The 24,934-nt window shown below is 33.4% G+C and overlaps 1 protein-coding gene across 2 annotated transcripts in view; it reads left to right on the top strand.

The window, feature by feature from the left end:
• LOC128988715 (uncharacterized) overlaps positions 1-24,934 on the top strand; it is a 104,673-nt gene that overhangs the window by 27,888 nt on the left and 51,851 nt on the right. For both annotated transcript variants that reach the window (XM_054410286.1, XM_054410288.1), the window contains exons 6-9: positions 2,600-2,743; positions 3,790-3,864; positions 6,636-6,724; positions 18,819-19,128. In XM_054410286.1, the coding sequence (XP_054266261.1) occupies positions 2,600-2,743; positions 3,790-3,864; positions 6,636-6,724; positions 18,819-19,128 (618 nt within the window). The remainder of the gene's footprint in view (positions 1-2,599; positions 2,744-3,789; positions 3,865-6,635; positions 6,725-18,818; positions 19,129-24,934) is intronic.

The raw sequence follows: 24,934 nt of genomic DNA, 5'->3' as shown, positions 1-24,934 counted from the left end.
TACATGCAATCGTTTACAATATAAATTTACAACTGAGTTGACAACAGATGATTTTTACTCCGTAGAGGCTAAAAACGATTTTTAATCCCTAAAGAGTAAAAATGCTACTTTAGACCCGCAACGCATGTATTAAAAACGACTGTTTTTACTGCAGTATGACAAAAACAATATAATATGAACCCTTGATGACTCCGCTCAATTTTTTGGATGCCTCTGCGAACGCCACCTAGTAGTATTTACGTCTGACTTCAATTAATATTTTTTTCACTATTTACATTCTTCCATAATGTAAACATTAAAACTTTGGAAGCCCATGGGGCGTAGCTCAAGGGGAATATAATAACAGGAATAGGCCTATATGTTAACCAGGTATACAGGGTGTCCGGTCATAAGTATTAAATAAAATTTTGCATCAAACTACATGGTAATGGCGACATAATGACGCACATTTGAGGTTCCCAACCTCAACTGTTAGGGAATAACAAATTAATTAAGGTTTTCCAAAAATTATTGTAGTTATTATGAAAAAGGTTATATTACTCTGTTTTAAAAATGCACTAATTGTTAATTTAAATGTCATTTTCAGAATCCTCACAAAATTTTAAATAGATATAACACATAATCGTTGGGGTACGGAAAAATATCCTACTTAAATTTCTTTGTTAAACAATTATTTTTAATACTGTACCGACGAAAATTTAAATAACATTTAGCAATTTATTTCTCGGTTACCGAGTTCCGCTGAGTTTAACAAATATTACTAAAAACTTCCTTATTTAAAGGGCTTTACAATGGTGTAATATAGTTTTGGCCAAGTTTCAAATTGCCTAATGTAATTCAATCATTGTTGTGAAAAAACATGGTAGGGCAAAGAAAAGCTATTGTGAAGATTAATACATTTAAGTGCAGGCAACGAATAATTTGTATTTCTTTCTCGCATGCAACGTTTTTTATAACTACTAAGCTAAGAAAAGAAACATATAGTTGTAAAATGTGTTTGTGATTATGTTACGGTTATGGTATAATTTTCATATTTCAGATAAGATTTCAATTAACTCGCGGAAGTTAGGTTGTGGCTATACCAAAACTACCCGAAATGGATTAGACGTGGAGGAAGTGACATGGCCTCCTCGATCTCCAGACTTGATCCCGTTAGATTTTTTTGGGGGGGTTACATGAAAGGACTAGTTTACTCAACTGTTGTAAACTCTGAAGTTGAGTTACGGGAGAGAATCGTTGAGGCTGCTGGGAAAGTAAGGGAAAAATTGACGTATGAGGTCACAGTTGGCGCAATTCAAAAGCGAGCTAGGGCCTGCTTGCGGGAAAACGGAGGGCACTTTACACCCAAACTGTGATTCCACCTTAATAAAAGTTGTGCTTCGGACGAAGTATGTCATTGAATTGATTTTTATTGTGTGTTTTTACTAACGTATTGTGGTTTTTTTATAACAAATTTTCCAAAGTCCAAACAAAAACTCTTTAGTGTGATGAAAGTGTAGTCTGGTCAATCATAAATTACACAAGCCCTCATCATCAATGGCCAGCTCATAAAATAGTAAGTAAAATTCATTATTTTTTACAATATCTGTTTTGGTTAAACCGTGATTTTTCACAATAGTGCTTAAAATTCACCATAGATTTGACAGTAGGTAAATGTAGTTATACATTATTGTAAAGCCCTTTAAATAAGGAAGTTTTTAATAATATTTGTTTAACTCAGCAGAACTCGGTAACCGAGAAATAAATTTCTGAATGTTATTTAAATTTTCGTCGATGTTAAAAATAATTGTTTAACAAAGAAATGGAAATAGAATATTTTTCCGTACCCCAACGATTATGTGTTATATCTATTTACAATTTTGTGAGGATTCTGAAAATGACATTTAAATTAACAATTAGTGCATTTTTAACAGAGTAATATAACCTTTTTCATAACAACTACAATAATTTTTGGAAAACCTTAATTAATTTGTTATTCCCTAACGGTTGAGGTTGGGAACCTCAAATGTGCGTCATTATGTCGCCATTACCATGTAGTTTGATGCAAAATTTTATTTAACACTTATGACCGGACATCTGTATAAGCTACCTTCATACAAAATTCTATTTCAATCGGTTCAGTGGTTCTTGCGTTATTAGGTAACAGACAGACACACACACAAACACACACCATCTCATTTATATATATTAGTATAGATATAGATAATTCAAATTCTACGCATGCTATCGTATTAAAATTTGTTTGGGGGCTATATGATTCATCGCTTACTCAACTTAATATTACATACCAGTAGTTACACTTACAGTAGATTATTATCACTATACTTCCTGTTGGTACACTTTCTCTGGGTTCAAAACTTTCAAAACTTAAATCCTTTTGTTGTTGGACAGTCTATAACATGTCGAGGTAAGGTCGCTAATTATTTCCAGTTTCCACATAATTCTTACAGGTTCGATAGTGTTCATAATGCTGTAGCCTTGTTTATAAGTTGTGTAGCTGAGTGTTAAACACTAAACTGTCAATCCTGAGAAAGGGGGGGGGGGTGTTTCACGACGTCCGATATAAAATATTTGACTGCTCTTGGTGTGTTGCTGTCAGGTGGCTGTGAATGGTCAGCACTACCTCTCCTACAAACACAGAGTACCTTTTAAGGATATCTCCAAAATACAGATCCTCGGACATATAACTCTGGACAACGTCATCTTCCAGACCTCTCCTGAGTACCCTTCCCCTCTGTCGCAGGTGGGTAGATTTGCCGTGTGTAGATAATTGATCAAATTGAAGTACCATGTCTAATATCATGTATGTTGCAGTGAAGTTTGCAATGGTGCACCACTTATAATGTTTTTGTATAATGTAGTAAGTTAGTAAAAAAAAATTTAATTGACACCATTATATGTACACATGTATTAAAAATTAATAAAGCTATTTTGAGTCTTGAATCTTGAATCTGCGTACGAATCTGCCTGTTGCCAAAGCGAAATTTGAACCGGAAGTGTAGTATCCAAGATGACGTCCAGACCCTGTTTGCTCCATATCTCTCTTGGTAGTTGGCCTATAATAATGGTTTAAACATCTGATTAGGGGTTTTCTGGGATGCCAAACACATTGCAACACTCAAAATTTACTTACATCAACTTTTGGGGGCATATGTTCCAAGATAGGGTTATTACCAATCTAAATCGTCTTTGGTACTTAATTTTATATAATATGCAGTCATTTCAACATTATTACGAGTCATATTGGATTTATGCAATTATAAATTGTTATTCCATACGGCATTATCACTGCGTAAAAATATGTATAAGTAAATATGATACTTGTAAGTAAATATGATATGATAGCATTTAATGACACAGACAAAAATTGTAAATACTTTTTTACCTGTACTTTAATTTGATTACAGCATAGTAAAACATCCTGTCCTGATTAAATTCTTTACTTTTGTGCGTACTGTGTACCTATGAATATTGTTAACACATTAGATTGCTTATATCTCAGTGTATCGCAGAAAAGACAAGAGCACTTTTGTTAATGAAAATGTTAACCGGAATAAAGTTTGCAATGGTGCACTACTATCCAGTGTGTGAAGTAGCTTTCAATAATACCTTAGGGCTATGCACCGTAGATCTATATAGTGTTATATAGTCAATGCCACAGCACAGCTGACGGTCTATAGTTTATTATTTTTGTCTAAGGTTCAGGCTAAGAAAAAGAGTATTTTTATCTGTTCTAAAACAATAAATCTTAATCAGATTTTTATTTGATCAAATACATTTGTATTTCAGGCAAAACCTGTGGAAGGAGGGCAGACAGATGTTGAAAGCGACACATCATGTTGGAACATCATGCTGGAGCCCAAGGTAATATGCTGATCGACTCCCAAAGTCGTGGAGACATCTTCATCGTTTTCCACAATCACTGCGTAGTTGTGAGTGACGTGAATATTTTCCTTGGTCACGTATACATCATCTCTGTCTTCCGCGGTCCCGACAAAATCCGGAATACCGCTCAGTGGAAACGAAAACATAATCATCTTCTCCCGCAATGGAAACCAAATGCTCTTGCGTATGTGTGGACATCATCTTCTCTGGCATTCACGGAAACAATATTGCCGTCTTCAGCATTCCCAGAAAAATTCTGGTTATCTCCCGCAGTTGTGTAGATATCATTATCGTCTCTCGGGATCGTGGCAAAATTCTGATCATCATGAAATGGTTGTTGTCACCTGCGATCGCGGCAACACACAAATATTATAACAGTATCAATCATAAACATAAACAAATTACGTCACTGGCCTGAATGCCTATACTAACAGATCAGAAGGTATGACAGTTCCTTTTAAATATTAATAATACCCCCGGGGCAGCAAACCTGCAGACTAAGCCAATTTAAATTTGTCTTTTTTGATTTTTACAAAAATATACAAGACCATATTTATTTTCCTCTAAATTACATTAGAGTTATCGAGTGCTTAGTTGCAAAATTTGTACCAGACAAGAAAGCGAGCTAATAAAAACGTTTTAAGAGGATATTGGTCTTACCGTGTCAATATCTACTTCCCTATAGAGCAATTTGCTAAAATCATGTTTATTTTCGGACCCATCATTTGTTTATATTTATATGATCCACTCTGCTTTCTGTTCTAATATTCTTGCAGCAACAGCAATAATTTTTGATTGGATGATCTTCATAGATACATTGGGTATTGGTATAGACTTTTGATGATTGATTCTCGATACCGATACCAATGTCCAAGTATTGATGATATCGAAAATCGGGATTCAGAATCGACACATCCCTAGTTAATATGTTGTATATCTTAATTTTTGTCATTGTATACTAAAGCAACCAACATGTTACACCCATTGACGAAGATATAAAAAAAATATCTTCAGTAATATTTTTTTAGGTTACCCCTATGTCTTTTTATGTTGTAGTAGGACCTCAATAAATTCAAACAATTGGCATGTTCAGTGATGTTATCTTGAAAATAAATACTAGTATATAATAGGTTACGTACCTTGGTCCGTCTTCAGTCTTATTTTAGTCAATGGATGACTAGTTTCGGGTACAAAGACCCATTGTCAAATCCTTTTCAAAACATCATGTAGAAGCTGGTCAAAAATCCGACGGAAGTCTTCATCATTATATAAATACAGGTTAACACATAAAGTATGTGGCCGGCCTATCAATCGTCTTATATGTTTCGTAACTTGTGTTTTTTAAATAATAAACTTTAATGATGAAGACTTCCGTCGGATTTTTGACCAGCTTCTACATGATGTTTTGAAAAGGATTTGACAATGGGTCTTTGTACCCGAAACTAGTCATCCATTGACTAAAATAAGACTGAAGACGGACCAAGGTACGTAACCTATTATATACTAGTACTGTATTTATTTTCAAGATAACATCACTGAACATGCCAATTGTTTGAATTTATTGAGGTCCTACTACAACATAATACCCCCGCCGCAGCAAACCTGCAGACTAAGCGAATTTCCATTTGACTGATTGGATTTACACTGAAATGTCTACTTAAAAATATAACATTTATTCTCTATTTAAATAGAATTAGTTTAACTAGTACTTAGGTTTGCTGCATCAGGGAGAGTAAAACTGTTTTTTTTTTTTTGTAAAACGTTAATAGTTAGTAAGAAATAAAAACATTTTCCAAATTTGATCAAAATATGTTCATAAACAAGCAAACTACAACAATTTACTTATTCTCCATAAGAATAACATGGGAATTTTAAATTTACAATTTTTGGGAATTTTCTCCGTAACCATTAGGCGCATAATAACGCTTCAATATACCTACTTAATTATTTATATACTTAATATACTTATATATAATTATATAATTATTATTATACTTTATATAATTATTATATACTTAATCATTTTTTTAAGCTCTACAAAATGGTTTGGAAAGAAATTGCTAAATTTTATGTTTTTTGGGTCAAAAATGGGAAAAACCTATTTTTATCCCATAAAACCCCCCGTAAACCCCCGTTCCCATGGTCCGATCATGCTGGATCGCGAACTCGTTCGAATAAACGTAGGTTTACACGTTTGTACCAAATTTCATCAAAATCGGATCATTTTTCCTCGAGTTATCGTGCTAACGGACACATATATATATATATATATATATATATATATTATATAAATATATAAATATATAAATATATAAATATATATATATATATATATATGAATTTGAACGGATGGTGTTTTTGGCCTCTAGGGACCTCAAAATGAAAAAAAAAAAATCGGTCCCGCGTCCAGGTCTTACCATGAGTACTACGGTAATAGCTTATTCCCTATATGGGAAATTCGCTAAAAAGACATAGGGGTAACCTAAAAAAATATTACTGAAGATATTTTTTTTATATCTTCGTCAATGGGTACCCAATCTTCTTTGTACCCGAAACTAGTCATCCATTGACTAAAATAAGACTGAAGACAGACCAAGGTACGTAACCTATTATATATTCGAATATCAGTCTTGGTGGCAAAGATGTTTAAAAATAAATACTAGGAAATGGAACAGTAGCACTTAATGGGTTTTACGCTATCATTAATATTGTTAATGTTATATCGTGTTTAATAAAGTATTTGTTTTTAGGGTATATTTGCTGTATACAATCTGACGTCTCAACTGCAAGCTCTCTCCTCTGTTATAGTTGAAGGGATGATGAATGATTATTCTGATAGGTAAGATGCACTTTTAAGCAGTAGATTTTATATTTATACAAAAGTCATATTTTCAAATCATCAGTTCTTATACACTTAAAAAGGTGAAATAATTAAGGATTTATTAGATTGTCTGAGAAGCTGAGTAGGTAGTGCTTGCCTTCAAATCTGAATGTCGCTGGTTTTATCCTCAGCAAAGACAATTCTGGACCCTGGTGCCTTTTAGTTACTTGGCTGTTAATTATTGATGCAAACTACAAGTAGGATAGTTACAAGATCGGTGTTTTATTTTCCTTTACAAAAAAATATAACAAAAAAAAATGTTAATGCCATTCTTGCCGTGGCTTCTTTTAAATTTTTGTCTACTGTTAAGGCATGGTGCTTAAAACAATTTTCAATTTCACAAATGAATTAATCTTTATTTAGATCACTAGAGTACAGATCGGCCAATTCCAAAGCTTTGCTTCTCAATTCCACAGGTTAAGTGTAAGAGAGGGCCATGTGGCCCTAACTTTGCCTGTTTAAATAAATAATTTTCATTTCATTTCCTGTAACTGAATTTTCTAAATAAAAATAAAATTTTTTTAAAAACAGTTTGAAAAAGCTTAAGAAACTAAAAAATTTAAAGCCAGTTTCTTTTCCCGAGGAAAGGCTCCTGGACCCCCTGGTAGATCTTGCCACCCCAGTTAAAAGTCTGAAATGACGTCCATGGGGGTGGGGCCCAAGTTTACATGTGCCTAGGGGTTGCTGAGATCATAATCCGCCATTGCATCCGGTCTATAATTTCTAGCATAGCTGTTTTAAATAAGTCCTCTAAACTTGATAGTCCAGGCAACAAAAGGCTATACATAGAGGGAAATAAGGCAGTGCCATCATAGACACCTATGACCGCTTCCAAGTCATAAATATCTCCCGTGGGTCACTTTACAGGGACATCATCATCGACACCCATGACCATGTTGAATTGTGAACATTTCCTGTGGGCTATTATTACGGGGAAATCATCATTGTCACCCACGATCAAGGAGAAATTGTGAACACTTACCCTAATCTAGGGGTATATTGACACCAGGACAAATCGTGAACATCTCTCACGGTCCGTAAACGGGGGACATATAATCATTGACACCTGTGACCGCGGCGATATCAGGACATAAATAATGTAAAAATGTTCAAAAATAACACCTCCTCTCCTATTGTAACAAACAAACATTCCTCTAACGTATTAATTCTCCATCAAAATATCCAGCATTTTTCATCTCGTACTTTATCCCTTGAAATTATTTTAGACGAACTAAAGCCCCATTTTGTTATTCTTAGTGAACACAAGCTCAATAATGATGAAATTAGTTTTGCACACATTTCTAACTATAATATTGTAAGCTATTACTGTAGGAAAACCTACTTAGGTGGAGGTGTTATGATTCTTTCTCGTGACTGTAACCATATTAAAGTAAAAAAAATTATAATTCCTGCAGTTGAAAATTTGGTTAAGGATAAGTATTTTGAATGTTGTATGATTGAGGCGAGAGTTAATGATTTCATATTTTTATTGGTTGGTTTGTATAGAACTCCAGGATCTGTATACGAAAATATTTTTCTTGAAAAATTAGATAGTTTGTTAGGCCTTATTTTTGAGAAATATGAAAGAGTAATTGTGGCTGGAGACATTAATATTAACGTTCTTAAGTTTTCCAAGGGCTATCAGATATTCAATAATATTTTAAATGAATATAATATGCATTATTTGGTAGACTTTCCTACTAGAATAACATTAGAGGGTGAAAGTGGTATTGATAATATATTTACTACAATTCCTAAAAACAATCTTTTAGTATCAGGCCTAATCACTGAGCTCTCTGATCATGACGCTCAACTCTTAGAAATTCGGGACATCTCTTCTAAACAAAAGTTTAACAAACCTACTATTAAATCTATTAGAAAATTCCTTCCTGAAAATTTAACCAAATTCAAAAATTATCTTGCACAGGAAACGTGGACTGATTTATATTTAGCGACTGTAGAGGAAAAATATGATGTATTTTTTAATATCCTTATGTTTTATTTTGATAGTTGCTTTCCTAAGTTAAAGTCTCGTGCCTGTTCAAAATCAAAAAATTGGATTACTCCGGAACTTAAGTTAGCTAAAGATGAAATAATACTATTAAGCCGAGAAATTAGGGTAAATAAGGATAAGTTTTTAATAAAAAAGCTAAAAGACCTGAAAAGAAGCTACGCAGCCCAACTAAATAGTACTAAACGACATTATATCGAAAGCAATATAAGAAATGCCAGTAATGTCTCAAAAACTACTTGGAATATTATTAATAGGGAACTAAACAGAAACCGAGTTCGTGAAAATGAAATCCAATTAAAAATTGGTAACTTTGAATACACTGAACCCGATGATATATGTGAAATATTTAATGAACATTTTGTAAGTTTGGTAGATAGGATTGGGGACTTGTCTTCGGGAGCTCTTGGTGCAATCTCAAATCCTGTAAATTCAGTAAAATTTTATTTAAAGCCTGTTGATGAAGCTGAAGTAGACAAGATTCTTTCTTCTTTTGAAAACAAGTTTACCTGTGGTTTTGATGAAATTCCTATGCCTGTTTTAAAAAGTGCTAAAGATGTTTTAGCTAAACCATTGGCTCATTTAATCAACTCTTCTTTCATTTCAGGAATATTTCCAAGTAAATTAAAAATCTCTAAAATTAAAACATTACATAAATCTGGTAGCAATAAGGACCCTTCTAATTACAGACCATTATCTATTTTGCCATGCTTATCAAAAATCTATGAGCGTGCCATGCATTCACGATTAATGAATTTCTTAGAAAATAATAGCTTATTTGATACTGAGCAACATGGATTCAGGCCCGGTAAATCTGTTGTCACTGCAACAATTGATTTGATAGAAACTATAATTGATGCTATTGATAAGGGTGAGAGCACTGTCGGGGTGTTTATGGATATTAGTAAAGCCTTTGATAGTGTCTGCCATTCAACATTAATTTCAATTTTAAAAAATTTTGGTTTTGCTAACAATGCTTTAAATTGGTTTCAATCTTACCTTGAAAACAGATTACAATATGTGGAAATTAATCATATAAATAACTTCAACCAATTAAGAAATGTAAAATCCTCTTTGAGGTGTATCAAATATGGTGTACCTCAAGGTTCGATTCTTGGTCCCATTTTATTTCTTTGTTATATTAAAGGTCTGCCAACAGCATTAACAGATAATATGGCAAAATTGTGTCTATATGCTGATGATGCAAATTTGTTGGTTTCTGGTAAATGTTTTAATAAAATACAAGAGTCGGCCCAAAACAATCTGTTATCTATAAAAAACTACTTAAACTTCAATAAATTATTTCTCAATTTTAATAAAACCAATTTTATGTCATTCAGTACAGCACAAAAGAAAAATCCAGAATTCTGTATTAAAGTAAATGATCTCCAAATTACTCAGGTAAAGGTAACAAGATTTTTGGGTTTATTGCTTGATGAAAATTTATCATGGTCACTCCATACGGATAAATTGTTACATAAAATTTCCTCGGGTTTATTTGCCTTAAGAAATCTGTCAAAATTTTGTTCCCTTGAGATATTGCTTAAGGTTTACCATGCACATATCAACTCACACATTACATTTGGTATTGAGTTATATGGAGCTACAAGTAATCAAAATTTACAAAGTATTCTAATCCTTCAAAAAAGGGCAATAAGAATCATGTTAAATCTGGATGATGAAGAATCGGCCAAAAAATATTTTCCTAAATTAAAAATTCTAACCGTTTACAGCTCATATATATTGCACACTATTATGCATGTGAGGGCTTCTGAAGACAAGGTGCCACTGCTGGGGGATAATCATAGATATAATACTAGGCATAAAAATTATCCATCCGTAACACAACACAAACTGGAGTTTTATAACAAGAAACCAACAGCTGCAGGTATTAAGTTTTTGTACCATCTACCAAAAGAAATATTTGATATAAAAAACATTAGGTCTTTTAAAAAAAAACTTAAATTGTTACTAATTGATAGAGCATTTTACTCATTTGAAGAGTTTTACAACATGTAATTACATTAATTAAATTTTCCTGTTTTATTTAGTTTAACAAAGTATTTTTAATTAGTAATAAGCTGTTTTGACGCCATTCTGTATTTATGCATATATTTCATGTAGGTATATAATGTATAAATCTTGAATAAAGCTTTTCTGATTCTGATTCTGATTCTGACATCTCCTTAGGTCCGCATTTATAGAGAGAAATTATTATCTACACTTGACCACGGGGACATAATAGCAGCAAACTGATGGTTTAAAAAATTTGTTCTGAAAACATGTTTTTTTATCCTTTGCGGGCCCCTATTGCTTGTGATACATCTGGCACTGAACACACTGATGTAACACTTTCTGTAAATTATATAACACATAAGATGCTGATGAAGAAATTATTTTAGTCAATAGGTGACAAAGCACAAGTAGTCTGGCTGGCTATGTCTTAATATTGTGTTTGACTTTTCAATTTAATTGTTGAATATTCAACATTTCTTTGAAAATTGTTTACTCAATACCGTATGTCACAGTCAGCACGTAAACTAATTTATGCATTTATACCTCGTCGTGGTCATTTAAGACAATTATTTGACAGAATAAAAGGCTTACAAAAAAATGTTTGGAACAAAATTTATGACTAATCATCTGCACTTTTCTCGCTGAAAGTTTTCATCTGATCAAAAAATAAAAATATCCTCGCTCACTTACTTTTTCATGTTTACATTAAGCAACCTTTTTATATTCTCCTTTATTAAAAATTACCCATCTGCACAAACTAAATGGTATATATATCGTATTAAACATCAGTTCACACAGAATTTAAATATATAAATTTCATCCTGTAAATATTTTTATTACAATTTAGACAAACGTGCGAAGCGACAGGGAACGCACCACTTCAAATAGTCTCGCGAACATCCGAACCTCTCTTCCAGCAGGTGTGTGTGCAATGCGTGTACGTGTGTTATCGTTTCCTGCACGGACTGTACCCATTGTAACTTGGAGTTATGAAACTCGGTGTTATAAACACTTGGAATTATGAAACTTGAGCTTGTTATCCTTGCAAATCTGCACGCTTGGAGTTATGAAATTTCATATTTTAAAGTACTTGGTTTTATTTAACCTTTTTTTTCTAAGGGAGAGGAGGTAAAATGCTTTTACGCACACAGGTAGCCAGCCTGTAGTGTGAGACTCCTGAGCTTGTCAGACAACTCACTAAAAAACCCCCTCTACTCTTTTGGATACAGACTTGGGATTGTTTGTCACATTACTTCAGGTCAGGTCAACATGTGACTAAGCCCTCAGTGCTCGCGCCGTTTCTGGCATTCAATTTCTTTATGACCTAGACTGTAGTATCTCGGTCAAGCTCTAGCTTCTTTGTGCGGAGAATATCCTGGACGAAATGTGACATACATGGTTTTATTTAACCTTGGGGTTATGAAACTTGGACTTATAATACAGGGGTGCCCATCCCCCCCTAGACTCATGACGCACCCCCCCCCAATTGAGCAACAGCTCCCCCCACCATAAATGAGGTACACAACAAATGAGAAACATTATTCCCCCGCCCAGCATTATTTGTTCAACTAAAAGAAGTTTTATAATTTTTTTAGATATTGAAAGTTCAAACCAAAACCAGTTAATCTATATAAATAAAGATTTAGTTTTGTCTGTACAGAATTATACATATTTTGGGTTTTTTTTACGTTTTATACATTGAAGAAGTTGAAACACGTTATCTTTCTATTCTAATCATGTGCTTCAATATATTATTTTGTAAATGGTGTATCCATTGGAATAAATAAATAAATAAACATATCTTATCTCAATTTATGTCCGTCTGTCACAGCCCAGAAGACATTATACGCAGCCTACTCTAAAGAAAACTAGAGTACAGATTATGATTCTAATGGTTTAATTGTATTCACAGGATTGGCGAGAGCGTGCTTAGCCATTAAAATATGGCCTCACCATTTTGGAAATAAAATAACGGACGATCAAAAACCCAATTTTGTGTGATTTTTTTAGTTTTTTTTTCTCCATGTTTACTACATACGTCATTTATGAAATACTAATAACCTGTTAAGAGAACACGTCATATATGAAATTACGAACAGCTGTTTGGATAAAGATTCCTTTTTGTAGCTGTCACTGATATGTTTACATAAATGTTGTTTACGAATACTGTGTAGGCCCTAACCATTTCCGATCACGTTTGTAACCATTTCCGATCTCGTTTGTAAGCAAATCCAAAACCAAGTGAGATTAATAACCGTGTGGCTTTGGATTATATAACGGGTTTGATTTATCACGGGTACTAATATGTAACTGTAAATTAAATTAAATAACTAGCCATTTTATATCCAGGTCGGGAACCGGAGATTCTGTGTGTATCAAGTTGTACTTGAATTTTGATTACCGGGAAAAGACCGTGAATCAGTGTTGTACAGGACTTGAAAACTTATCTTTCTATATAGGTAAATAAAATTAGAGTTTTATAAGTCACCTCAATTTAAAGAATTTTTTATTGCCAGAATGTCCATATAGCGTTCGTAACCTCTGCTTAACGAATTGTCAGCGTCTTTCTCTTTATATAACGACCCCCCCTCCCTCCCTTTGGAAGGATCACAGCTCCTTTGATGAAAATGAAATGGAATAAACAACGCTTGCGCCAATAACAATCGTCTGCGCCGTTTTACTCTTCTGTCTGCTGTGCGCTATGTTATAACAGATTTCAGATACAACAGCTGGGGAATGATGACGATATGGATATAATGCTTCGTAAACTGTGATTGAGTGATTAGTAACCATGGTAACTTTATAGTAAGGCTGTGATTGGGCCATAAGTAGGCCTAAATATGGCGACTTGTTGAATTTGTGTATGAATTGAAGAGAAACCTAATAGAAGATCAAAGAAAAAGAATAACAAGATTGTTCATGTTACATGCCTTTTTAAGAGTGTTTTTACTATCTCTAAATATAATTTTACACTTTTTTATTACTTACTAGCTGGCCCGACAGACGTCGTCCTGTCCTATTGTGGTTTTATGTCACATGCTCGTTCATTTTCAAGATGAGCTCGTTCGCATGGCTCAATCACGTCCTGGTTGAAGTTCGTTCGCTACGCTCACTCACCTTTAGGTTGGAGCTCGTTCGCTGCGCTCACTTGCCCTCAGGTTAGCTCGTTCGCTACGCTAACTCGTTTGTACAATTGAACCTAGATAAATGATTTGAAATGTACAATAAAAATGTTACTGCACAATAATAATGATTGTGCAATATTAAATTTCGTTTATAAAAATGCAAATCGTGACGATAATGGCTGCTTACAGCGTTTTAATGGGTTTGTTATCTGTTTTTATACTATATTGGATTAACTGTATTTTTCGACCCCCCTGCCTATTAACTCAGGTCTCAGGTAATCGAGTATCTACACAATAGTGTAAAGTATTGTAGTCTATGCTTCTTGATTGTATTTTAACGAGCTTTATGTCAACAAAGCGTTCTGTGCTGAGTCGCGGTGTAGCTGGACATGTCTGTACCACGCGTTATCTTTATCTATCACAGCAGTTGAGCCATTCCGTGCCCTCCCTCTTAGATCTCACGTCTTGCTAATCTTGAATAATAACTTCCTTAACGAATCCTATAAACCATCCTAAAATCCTATTTTAACTAATTGAATTCAATAATATATCTATTATCATTAATTAATCGACTTTCTATCTGGTGACTTCATAATATTTTTTTGATTGTCGTCACGTTGAACACTGTTGCAATTAACTTTAGCCCCCCCCCCATTAGAATTTTTTGCAACCCCCCCCCCCCCAAGAATTTCAATGACGCAGTCCCCCCCCCTGTGGGCACCCCTGTATAATATCTCGGTTCAATTCAATTCAATTCAAATTCTCTTTATTCATTCACAGTACAAGTTTTTATACAATGAATAGCGTCAAATAAATATAAAGATGAATTATGCTTTACTTAATGCTAAAACAATCATTATCTTTTCAAAACAAATTTTAAGCTTAAGAAGAATAAACAAAACAAAATTAAATCAAATCATCTTTCTAACTATCATGTATGATTTCTCTTGAATTCCAAAATTCATCCAAAGAATACAAAGACAATGAAAGGAGATAATCTTTCAATCTTTTTTTAAAAACGTCAAAACTTTTTTCCTCTATTATAACTTTAGGTAAATTAAATAAGAATTTGATGCCAATGAAACTACATTTCTTCTCAAAAAACTTTAATTTATGTCGTTGAACCTGCCTAGTATGCCTTAATTTATAGTGTTGAATATTTGTACTATTAGTTTGGAGGTTTAATTTTTTTACATGTAATATAGTTTCATAAATATACAAGTCATAGACTGTCATAACACCTAATTTAGAAAAGAACGGTTTCATTGATTGGTGTTTATTTTTAATTTTGAAAATAATTCGGAGTGCTTTTTTTTGATGATGAAGAATTTTATCCAAATTTTTCTGGGTAGTTCCTCCATAAATTGCTATACCATAGGATATGTGAGAATTTATTAATGCAAAGTATATGGTTTTTAAAGTATCAATATCACACACCCTTGACATTTGTCGCAGGGCATATCTACCTTTTGACATTTTGTCAATTACATGCTCAACATGCTTATCCCAATTTAGGTTTTGATCCAATATCAATCCGAGAAATTTTGTATACTCCACTTGACTCAAGTTTGAATTATCAAGGTAAATATTCGGGTTCAATTTACATCTTGATTGTTTTGTGGAGAATGATATAAAATTTGATTTACTGTAATTTATTAGGAGATTTTTGCTACTTGAGAAATCATTAATTGATAAAAGATTTAGAAAAGATTTTAGTTCGACTTCCTCTTGGGAATTGCCTGTAACTGTGATGTTGGTGTCATCAGCATAAAGACACACTGGACTTCCTCCATCGACAGCTAGTGGGAACCCCCTTATATAACAAAGAAATAAAAGAGGGCCCAAAATAGATCCCTGGGGGACACCATATTTAATATTTTTGTATTCAGAGTAAATATTTTGAGTATAAGAGTATTTATTATTTGGGTGGCAGAAATTATGCTGTATTTGGACACATTGTTGCCTTCCTTGCAAGTATGAACTGAACCACTTAAGCTCTTTATTATTTATATTTAAGCCGTAAAGAATTTCTATCAATTTCTTATGTGAAACAGAGTCAAATGCTTTTGAAAAGTCGAGAAAAATTCCAATTACCTTCTCATTTCTGTCAATGGAGTCAATTATTGATTCAATAAAATCAATACCTGCAGTTATCGTAGATTTTCCCTGTCGGAAGCCATGTTGCTCGGGATCCAACAAATTGTTTGATTCAAGGAAGGTTAAAAGCTGGTTATATACTACTTTTTCATAAATTTTTGAAAACACAGGCAATAACGAGATTGGTCTATAACTTGTGGGATCATATTCATCCCCCTTTTTATAGACTGGTACTATTTTGGCAACTTTTAATTTATGAGGAAAGATACGGCAAATTAAAGAGGAATTTATGATATGAGTTAATGGTTTTGATATAAGAGGAAAAGCATGTTTAACAATGGTAACTGGTATGTCATCCATCCCTGTTGAGAATTTATTATCTAATGACTTAACTATCTTTTCTATTAGCCTTTCATCAACTTCTCTAAATTTGAAGCTGCAGGTTGGTTGGGGTGGTTTTCTAAGGTTAGATTCAATACTTATAGTATTTTTATTAATGTTTGGAAGAACAAGGTCATCAACCACATTAATAAAAAAGTTGTTCAGAATATTACCTACGTAAGTTGGGTTTGATTCAATTTTGTCGTTGAACAAAATTTTCAAATTTTTACCAGGCTTTGTCTTAGTATTTACTTCAGAATTAATAATTTTCCAAATTGATTTCGATTTATTTGTGGATTTTGTTATTTTGTCATTGAAGTATTGTTTTTTATTGTCTATCATCAGAATTTTTAATTCTTTTTTTAATTGTTTGATTTTATTTTTTAGAGACTCAGATTTTAGTGTTCTATATTGTTTTTCTAAGTTCACTAAATTTTCTTTCTTCATTTTAATGTCATTGGAAATCCATGAATTAGAAGTAGTAGTTTTTTCTACTTGGAACATTTTAGGGAAACTAGTTTCAAAGGCATGTACAAAGATCGAAATAAAAACATCATACTTAGTTTCTACAGTGGCTTGATATACTTCAGACCAATCTTCTTTAGCTAATAGTGTTAAAAATGAATTTATATTAGTCTCAGAAAAGCTCCTTCTAAACACTTTATTTATACTCTTAATTTTACTTTTTATTCCATATACCTCGAATAATTGGCCATCATGGTCAGAAATACATGTTAAAATACCATATGCTATGGTTTTTTTGCATTCAATATTAGTAATGATATTATCTATAGCAGTTTCTGATTCAGATGCTATTCTTGTTGGAAAGTCTACTTTATACTCCAAATTATGTGATTTTAAGATATTCCTAAATAAATAATATGTTTTATCTTTGTTTAGAACATTAATATTAAAGTCTCCAGCTATGACAATATTTTTAAATCTACTACTCAATATGCTACACATCAAATCAAATTTTTCTAAAAATATCTCAGTTAGACAGTGAATTGGAGATCTATATAAACATACTAAAATAAAAGAAAATTGATTTTCAGTGATTAAAGATAAACAACACTCAAATTCTTTTTCCTCTATAAGATCCTGGATTGCTTTTATTTTTATACTTTTACTTTTAATAGCTTTGCTTACTAATATTAGCACCCCTCCTCCCATTGAATTTTTTCTTGAAAAGTAAGAGCATTTGTTATAGTTTACAATGTTAAGAGACATAATTTCTGATTCAACCATTTTATGTTCTGATAGTGCTACTAAATCTGGCTGAATTTCATCCAAATTTATCTTTAATATATTAAGGCGAGATGAGAGGTGTTGAACATTTTGATGCAGAATTTTCAGAGGTTGAGATTCAATGCGGTTTTTTTTCTTTGTAATATCTGATTTATAATTATTATGGTTAGTTTTGTTTGTAGAAACATGATTGTAATATTTAGCAAGCTGCTTAAGATTATGATTTGCAAAAGAATAATCTTGATTATCAAGGACTTGATGTGTAACATTTACATTAATATCTGCAAAGTTATTTTTACATGCTGAAACATTTTCATTGTCGCTATTACTTAGTTTAAACTTAATGTTAAGGTTGGGGTGCACACTTCACTATCACTATAATGGCCATGATTTTTCACACTTTCACTAGACACATGTACTTCCTCCCTTCTGCTTGACATCTGCCGGTGGTTGGCGAGTGGGTTGGTGACCTCCTGTACATCCTGAGTGGTCTGTGGTGTTGGCATAGGCTGAGACGAGCTGGTCAGAGGTTGATTGGGACATAGAGGTTCAGGTGCTGCTTGGTCTTTTAGATATTTAGATAAAATGCTGAGCTTCAAGTTAGCATTAAACTCATCATACTCAAGACCATTCCAAAGAGAACGAGATGACTTTTGGTGATAAGTTACAATATCCACAGAGGCTCCAGTAAGATGGCAAAAGTTGATAATGTTAGATGTAAAGACTTCTATGGATATTTTATCACGAACACACCCCATGACAGAGCAAATCAATTTTTCAAAACCTCTTTGCTTGAAGTCGCTGATCAAGTCCTGGAATGCTGTGTTGTAGTCAGGAACTGTAGGTTTGCTGTTGTATTTATCCTTGGTGATAATTAATTTGTATCAATATTAATATAATTGTATCGGTATTAATTTGTATCAGTTTACTTGGAAATCTTTAAGCTTGGGGTTATGCAATTTTGTATTTTAAAGTACTTGGTTTCAGTTTAACAGAGTTATGAACCTCACCCATGGGTAACTCGACAAACCTCAGACTTGTACAACCTCTAGTTAAAAAAAGTGCCGAGTTAGTGAGAGGTTTTACTGTATTTAAAATAAAACCATTAGTAATAACAATTTGAACTGATATCAAAACAATTTTTTTCTCGGTTTCCTGCTCCTTGGCCATCCAGTCTTTCCAGGAATTTTGTAGTGGACTTCTTGGTTGCATCTCCTTGTACAGAAGACTATACAAAGAAAATGAAGAAGTTTGTTGGTATATCTAGCTTGAATACCATTTTTGAAGAAAAGCAGCCTGATATTGCATTCCACTTTAGTCCAAGGTTTTATGAGCCAGACTCTCAAAATATGACCAACATCACGGATTGTGACACCCGTCTAGGAGGCACTTATAGCCATTATAAAACAGCTCAAGAAAAGTTTCCGTTCCTTCGAGGTCAGCCTTTCTACCTCGAATTCTACATCACCGAAGACGAGTTTAAGGTTAGTCTCGATTGGTCAAAAGTAGCAAGCATTCTTAAAAATAAATTAATGGGTAAATTTTACAGTTAAATAATAATAAGCATTGATTATTCTACTGTTTTCATTGTGAAAATGGTACAGTACTTCAAAAATATGTATTTATCAAAGTAGGAACAAAAGGTTTTGTGGTCTGTTGGATTAAATTAGTTGTATATACGCCAAACGGGTTTTCAAAGCAACATACTTGCTCCTTTAATACAGGCTTCTTGTTTGACCAACTTAGTGTACATACTTCCCATAGGTACACTATATCTTGGTTCAAAACTTATCTTTTGTTGCTGGACAGTTTAATATGTAGAAGGTAGCGTAACTTATTATTTCCAGATTCCTCAGTGGCGGTTCCAAGGGGGCATGTTATAGGGGCTGACCCCCCTCCCTACCCTGAATTTATTTTTTGGTTTTCAGATTGGACTGTGGAAAACTAAAACTAAACATACATTTTGTCATAAAAATTCATCGAGGGTTTTAGACACAGTACAAGACATTGAAAATGGCTTTAAAATAGCAAATTTTCAAGAAGAGGACCCCCAACCCAAACCCCCCTCCTAGTCTCCGACACTCCCTTTTTGCCTCCCCCTTGACAAGGTCCTAGAACTGCCACTGAGTTTCCACATTCCTTAAAGCTCCATCCATAGTATTATATATTTGTGCAGCAGGGTATTTGGGATTTTTTTTGCCTTAAGGCCAATTTTTTATGTTTAATGTTTCTGGAAACCATACAAACATTTAATAAGAAAGTGCAATAATTTTTGCTATACAATAAAGTACGTAGGCTTTACAAATATGCTAGTAAAACATTTAATTTGTTATATTTAATAATAATAAATTAATTTAACCAATGGGCCCATTTACCCCAAGAAAAAGGGGTAACTGAACCACCATGCATTGGTATGTCACACTTGTATTTGGGGCAAGTGGACACTGGACACACATGTATACGAGTTTTATAAAAAAAAAAACTACAAACATTAAATTAAATTTTATTTTATTAATTTTATTGAAGATGTAAGTCGACCCTGTACACCCAAACACACGCACACTTGGGCCAAATAAAAAAAAAACTGATGTCAACACAGATGTGAACACAATTTAGATATTTTTCTTCTTCGGAACTTAATTCCAGGTCAGAGTCACTGTCTTGTACATAGAACGTTTCACTTTTGTCAGTTAACATATGGGTATTCATGTTTTTTCCTTTTTTTGCCTTCTTTGTTAGAGGATCAATTTTATTTACAGTTTTTAAATTTACCTACTTTGCCTCTTGATTCTACAGAAGCCCAGAAGTACAGTTAGTAGTTAGTAGTTTTTAGTAGCAGCAGACAAGAAATACTGGACCCTACTGCCACCCTTGCCATCTTTGGTTGTGATTCTTGTTTTGCTTCTTGATTGAGTTTTTTTTTCTTTTTGCCATTTCTTCTTTTTCTTTCTCTTCTTCCTCTTTAAATCACCAAATATTTCTGTGTAGTGATCATTTTACAGTTAGTTACGTTACAATGCTTTTTTGTTTTTTCTCAGACGTATCTGTTTTTTTTTTTCTTCAATGAGTCTACCCATAGTTCCTCAAAACTCTTAGGATTATCACCAACAGGCATTGATGTACTTGCCACCTTAAGTTCTGCAGCATTGGCTTGGGCTGTTCCAGCTGGCACTGCCACTGATGGGGTAGTTTTTACGTCCACTTCTACTGCCACAGTCATGGTAGTTACCTCCACTATCTCTATTGGGGTAGTCGGTACTTTTGCTCCCACTGTTTTAGTTATACTTCACACAGTGTGTGTGTTTTAGTTATGTTTTAGTTATAGTTGGACAGGCTTCTTCTTCTGGTGCTGCATTAGGATTTGGGAGATTTTTTTATACATATCTTAACCGGTCTTCTTGAATATGCTTTACAAAATTCACTGTCTGTTGGGTTCTCTCCTCATTTTAATAGATGCCTGTGGTCTTGAATCCATTCATAATGTATAATGAAGGCAAATCTTTGGCTAAGTTTATTATATGAGCCACAAACTCAGTTTTAGGTATTTTCTTACGTGGATTGGCTATCTACCACTTGAACAGCTCCTTTGTTCCAGTTTGTTTTAAGGCCTTTAAAAACGGCGACGTCCAATGGCTACAAGACATGTGTAGTGTGTCAAGGGGCAACTTCATAATGGTCACTTGATTTTCAATGGCTGATCTTATCAAATTGGTCTACATATGAGTTGTGTGCCCATCATAGATAAGGAGCACAGGCCTCTCCTCGCCTATATTCATAAAAACATCACAGAACCAGTTGAAAAATAAGGATGTTTCCATCCACCCTCAGGAGGTTACTAATATTTGCAGTTTGTGTTATGAGTGAAAATTTAAAAACGTACGTTTTCATGTCCCTGGCCTTTTACTTCGTAGATACTGGATTTGTAGTTTATTATTATGTGTTTTAATATTTTTGGGACGGGGGCAACATGTTACACACATTTATTTGGTTTTGAATAGGTTCTAGGTATTTTTTCGTATTTTTAAAGTCCCGAAATTCACGACCATGACATGTCCCTAGGGTACATTTTCCAACTTTCACGCTGTTTTAGACTAATTATTCATGCCGAAATATATAAAGCCATATTTTTATGTCATCAATGGTTATTAAACTTACAAAAAAGGAGCATATTATAATTTTATTGTCATTGCAGACTGACTACCATGACAAAATAAGTCTGTCCCTCGATTTGGCGTCACAACCATTTGGGAAAAATTTTCAACTTTGGAGCACGACAGTGGCAAGCCTGGCGTCGATGGAGTCAGTTGGTTTTAGAGACTAGTTCGGGGTGTACGTCAGGATTGTAGTGCCGGTCGTTTTGAGTTGAAAGGAGGAGTTACAAGATTAATAAAGGAAAGATTGTGTTTTTTGTAATTTTGGTGTGTCCATGACCATACGTAGTCATTCGATGAAGTAGACATGGTGTTAATTTTTGTTTATAAGATATTTCAATTGCTAGATTAACCTAGAAGTCCACTTTGTATCCTCGAACATGAGGTGCAGGGCTACCGCCAGAACAAAGCCAAATAACACGTAATTTCACAACCAAAGTTTCACGACCATCGCGGTTTTTTTCACGACCAATCCAGCCTTATGGATTATAGTGTGTTTGGTCGTGACAATAACTTTAATATAATTGTAAATTGAACAGTTTAGTTCAATTGAAACACATAGTTTTATTATAACTAACAGTATAATTGAAGGATTGTTTAGAAAGATTTAGATTATTCCAGACAATTCACGACCGTACCGCTTGTCCCTGACCATCACGTTTATGATTTCTATCATAAAAATTTCAAAAATTAAAATATCGTCATATTTCAGTGTTTTATACACAAAAGAAGCACACCCCTATACAAACATAACGATTTTTCGGGTCTCAGGTAAGTTTTTTTCGGAGTTATACAAACTTAAAAAGATTTTATTGGCTTTTTTCTATTTTTTGGGTTTTTCTTATTTTTTTCTAGAAAGACCAAATATACCAAAAGCTCAGTGACCTTTTTATTGTATAATGGTCATAAAAGTAAATTATTTTATAGCAAAACATAGTTATAAAAATAATATTAACTATTTTTAATATTCATTTAAACGTCCGTTATGGTCGTGACAGGATTTTGTGTTTTTCTACTAAAGATGCTCTTTAAAAAGAAAACTACCAAAGATATTGCATTACCATAGACATTTTATGAAACTTCAAATGTTAATGAAATAAAAAAAATAATAAAAGTTTTGAAAAAAGGGGAAAAAAATTTGCAAAGTGCTTTTCCTGAAAACGTACGTTTTTAAATTTTCACTCTTATGTTGTTTTGGTTCAGCCAATATTCCTTTACAGGTTTTCCTTTGAATACATAAAGAGGTGGGAACATTTGTCCATCAGCAAAACAGCATAACAGAACGGATGTGTTTTTACGCCCAGAAGTACAGTTAGTAGTTAGTAGTTTTTAGCAGCAGCAGACAAGAAATACTGGACCCCACCGCCACCCTTGCCATCTTTGGTTGTGTTTCCTTTGCCCTGAGTCCCAATAATACGATGTTTTAGGGTAGATCTTGGAAAAGTGTAATGTAAAAATGCTCCACAAGTGGTTTTATTCCTATTTCTTACATCTTCAATGGCCTTCTCTAAGTTCTCATGGGTATACGTTATAATCCAGAAAAAAAAGGTTTAACCTCCAAAAAATCCAAAAGTCTTGAAACTTTGCACACTTATTTCTAGGTACAGTAGAACCTCGATAGTTTGAAATTTTTTGGACTTAAGTGATGTTGAATTATCGAAATGTCAAACTAAAGGGAGTAAATGGAGTTCAATATACAGGAGAGTAAAACACAAGTCTTATATAGAAATCATCCAAATGTATTAAATACAAAAAAACTTAACAATTTCACTGTTCATTAGTTAATTCTCAAATCAACAATACAGTATATGACAAATTAATGTTTAAGTCAGCCTACATCACAATTGTAACCATTAAATATCAGCACTTGACGAAATAGCTCAGCCTGTGTCGAACTACAAGGAGTGTCGAACTATCGAAGGTTTACTGTACATAGCAAGAGCATACCAAAAGTCCCAACAAATATGAGGTGGGTGAGCTCTAGCGGCAATTGGCAAAAACAGGGCACCTTTATTGATTTTTGGCTAAAATCTTGATAACCGTTGGTCAGAGTTAAAAGTGACCACATATCAAATGAAAGATCATTAAATTTTAAATAAAAATGCCATTTACACTTTTATTTTATTCCTAATGGTTACAGAGCTAAAATAGGGCATTTTTCCTCAAACTATCGGGGTGTGCAATGGACTTTTGAGTTGAATCCGGCCGCCATGTAGTGTAAATACTGTAAATATTAGTTTATTAATTCTTAAAAGTAAATTTTATTTGACAAGATCAATCCAGACATCTGGTCAACGATCGCCAGTTGGTAATGGTAATGGTAATGGTAATGTGAACAATGGTGCAAACTTAAGTCAGACAGTTTGAGAAAAAAAACTCCATAATTTAAAGCCCTACAACCATTAGGAATAAAATAAAAGTGTATATGGCATTTTTATTTAAAATTTAATGGTCTTTCATTTGATACATAGCCACTTTTAACTCCGACCAACGGATCTCGAGATTTCAGCTAAAAACCAAAAAGGTTGTCCTGTTTTCGCTAATTGCCGCTAGAGCTAGCCTCATAAGTATGGGGACTTTTGGTATAATCTTCCCTAGGTACCTAGAAATGTGTGCAAATAAATTTGAAAACTTAAAGATTTTTTTGGAGGTTGGATCATTAATTTTATTTTTTGACTGGACTATTAAGCCAGCTCATCTCTGTGTTTTTCTCACATATGATCTCGCCATTTTCTGGGAAAAACACACAGTTTTAGAATATGTTAAGCTTATGTATGAAATTTGTGTATTGTGAAAGCCTAGATATAAGCTGAGCTCTTGAGCCAGATACTCTTCTGTTTGTTGCATAGCCTCAAAGTCTTCATTTTCTGAATTAAGTTACTAATAATACAGGGTTTCCATAAAATAATAGTGGGGTTTAATGATGAAATAAAAAGAAAACGAGAAAAGATAAAAAAAAACTATTTATTTTGTTGAATTCCTGACATCAACAAGATTTTATACATAGCAAATAAACTTCAAAATGGCCACCATTTCTTGCTGTACATACGCCCAGACGATGATCTATTTCAACCCCCACGTTGTGCAACATTTATCTTGTTACAATGGAAACTGCATCTCTGATTCAATTAGATGGGCC

The sequence above is a fragment of the Macrosteles quadrilineatus genome, unplaced genomic scaffold (genome assembly GCF_028750875.1).
Source record: "Macrosteles quadrilineatus isolate MER2022 unplaced genomic scaffold, UCM_ALF_1.0 Scaffold_3__2_contigs__length_128488019, whole genome shotgun sequence".
Classification (NCBI taxonomy): Eukaryota; Metazoa; Arthropoda; class Insecta; order Hemiptera; family Cicadellidae; genus Macrosteles; species Macrosteles quadrilineatus.
The sequence above is the reverse complement of the archived record's forward strand: the minus strand, read 5'-3'. Positions and strand labels throughout refer to the sequence as shown.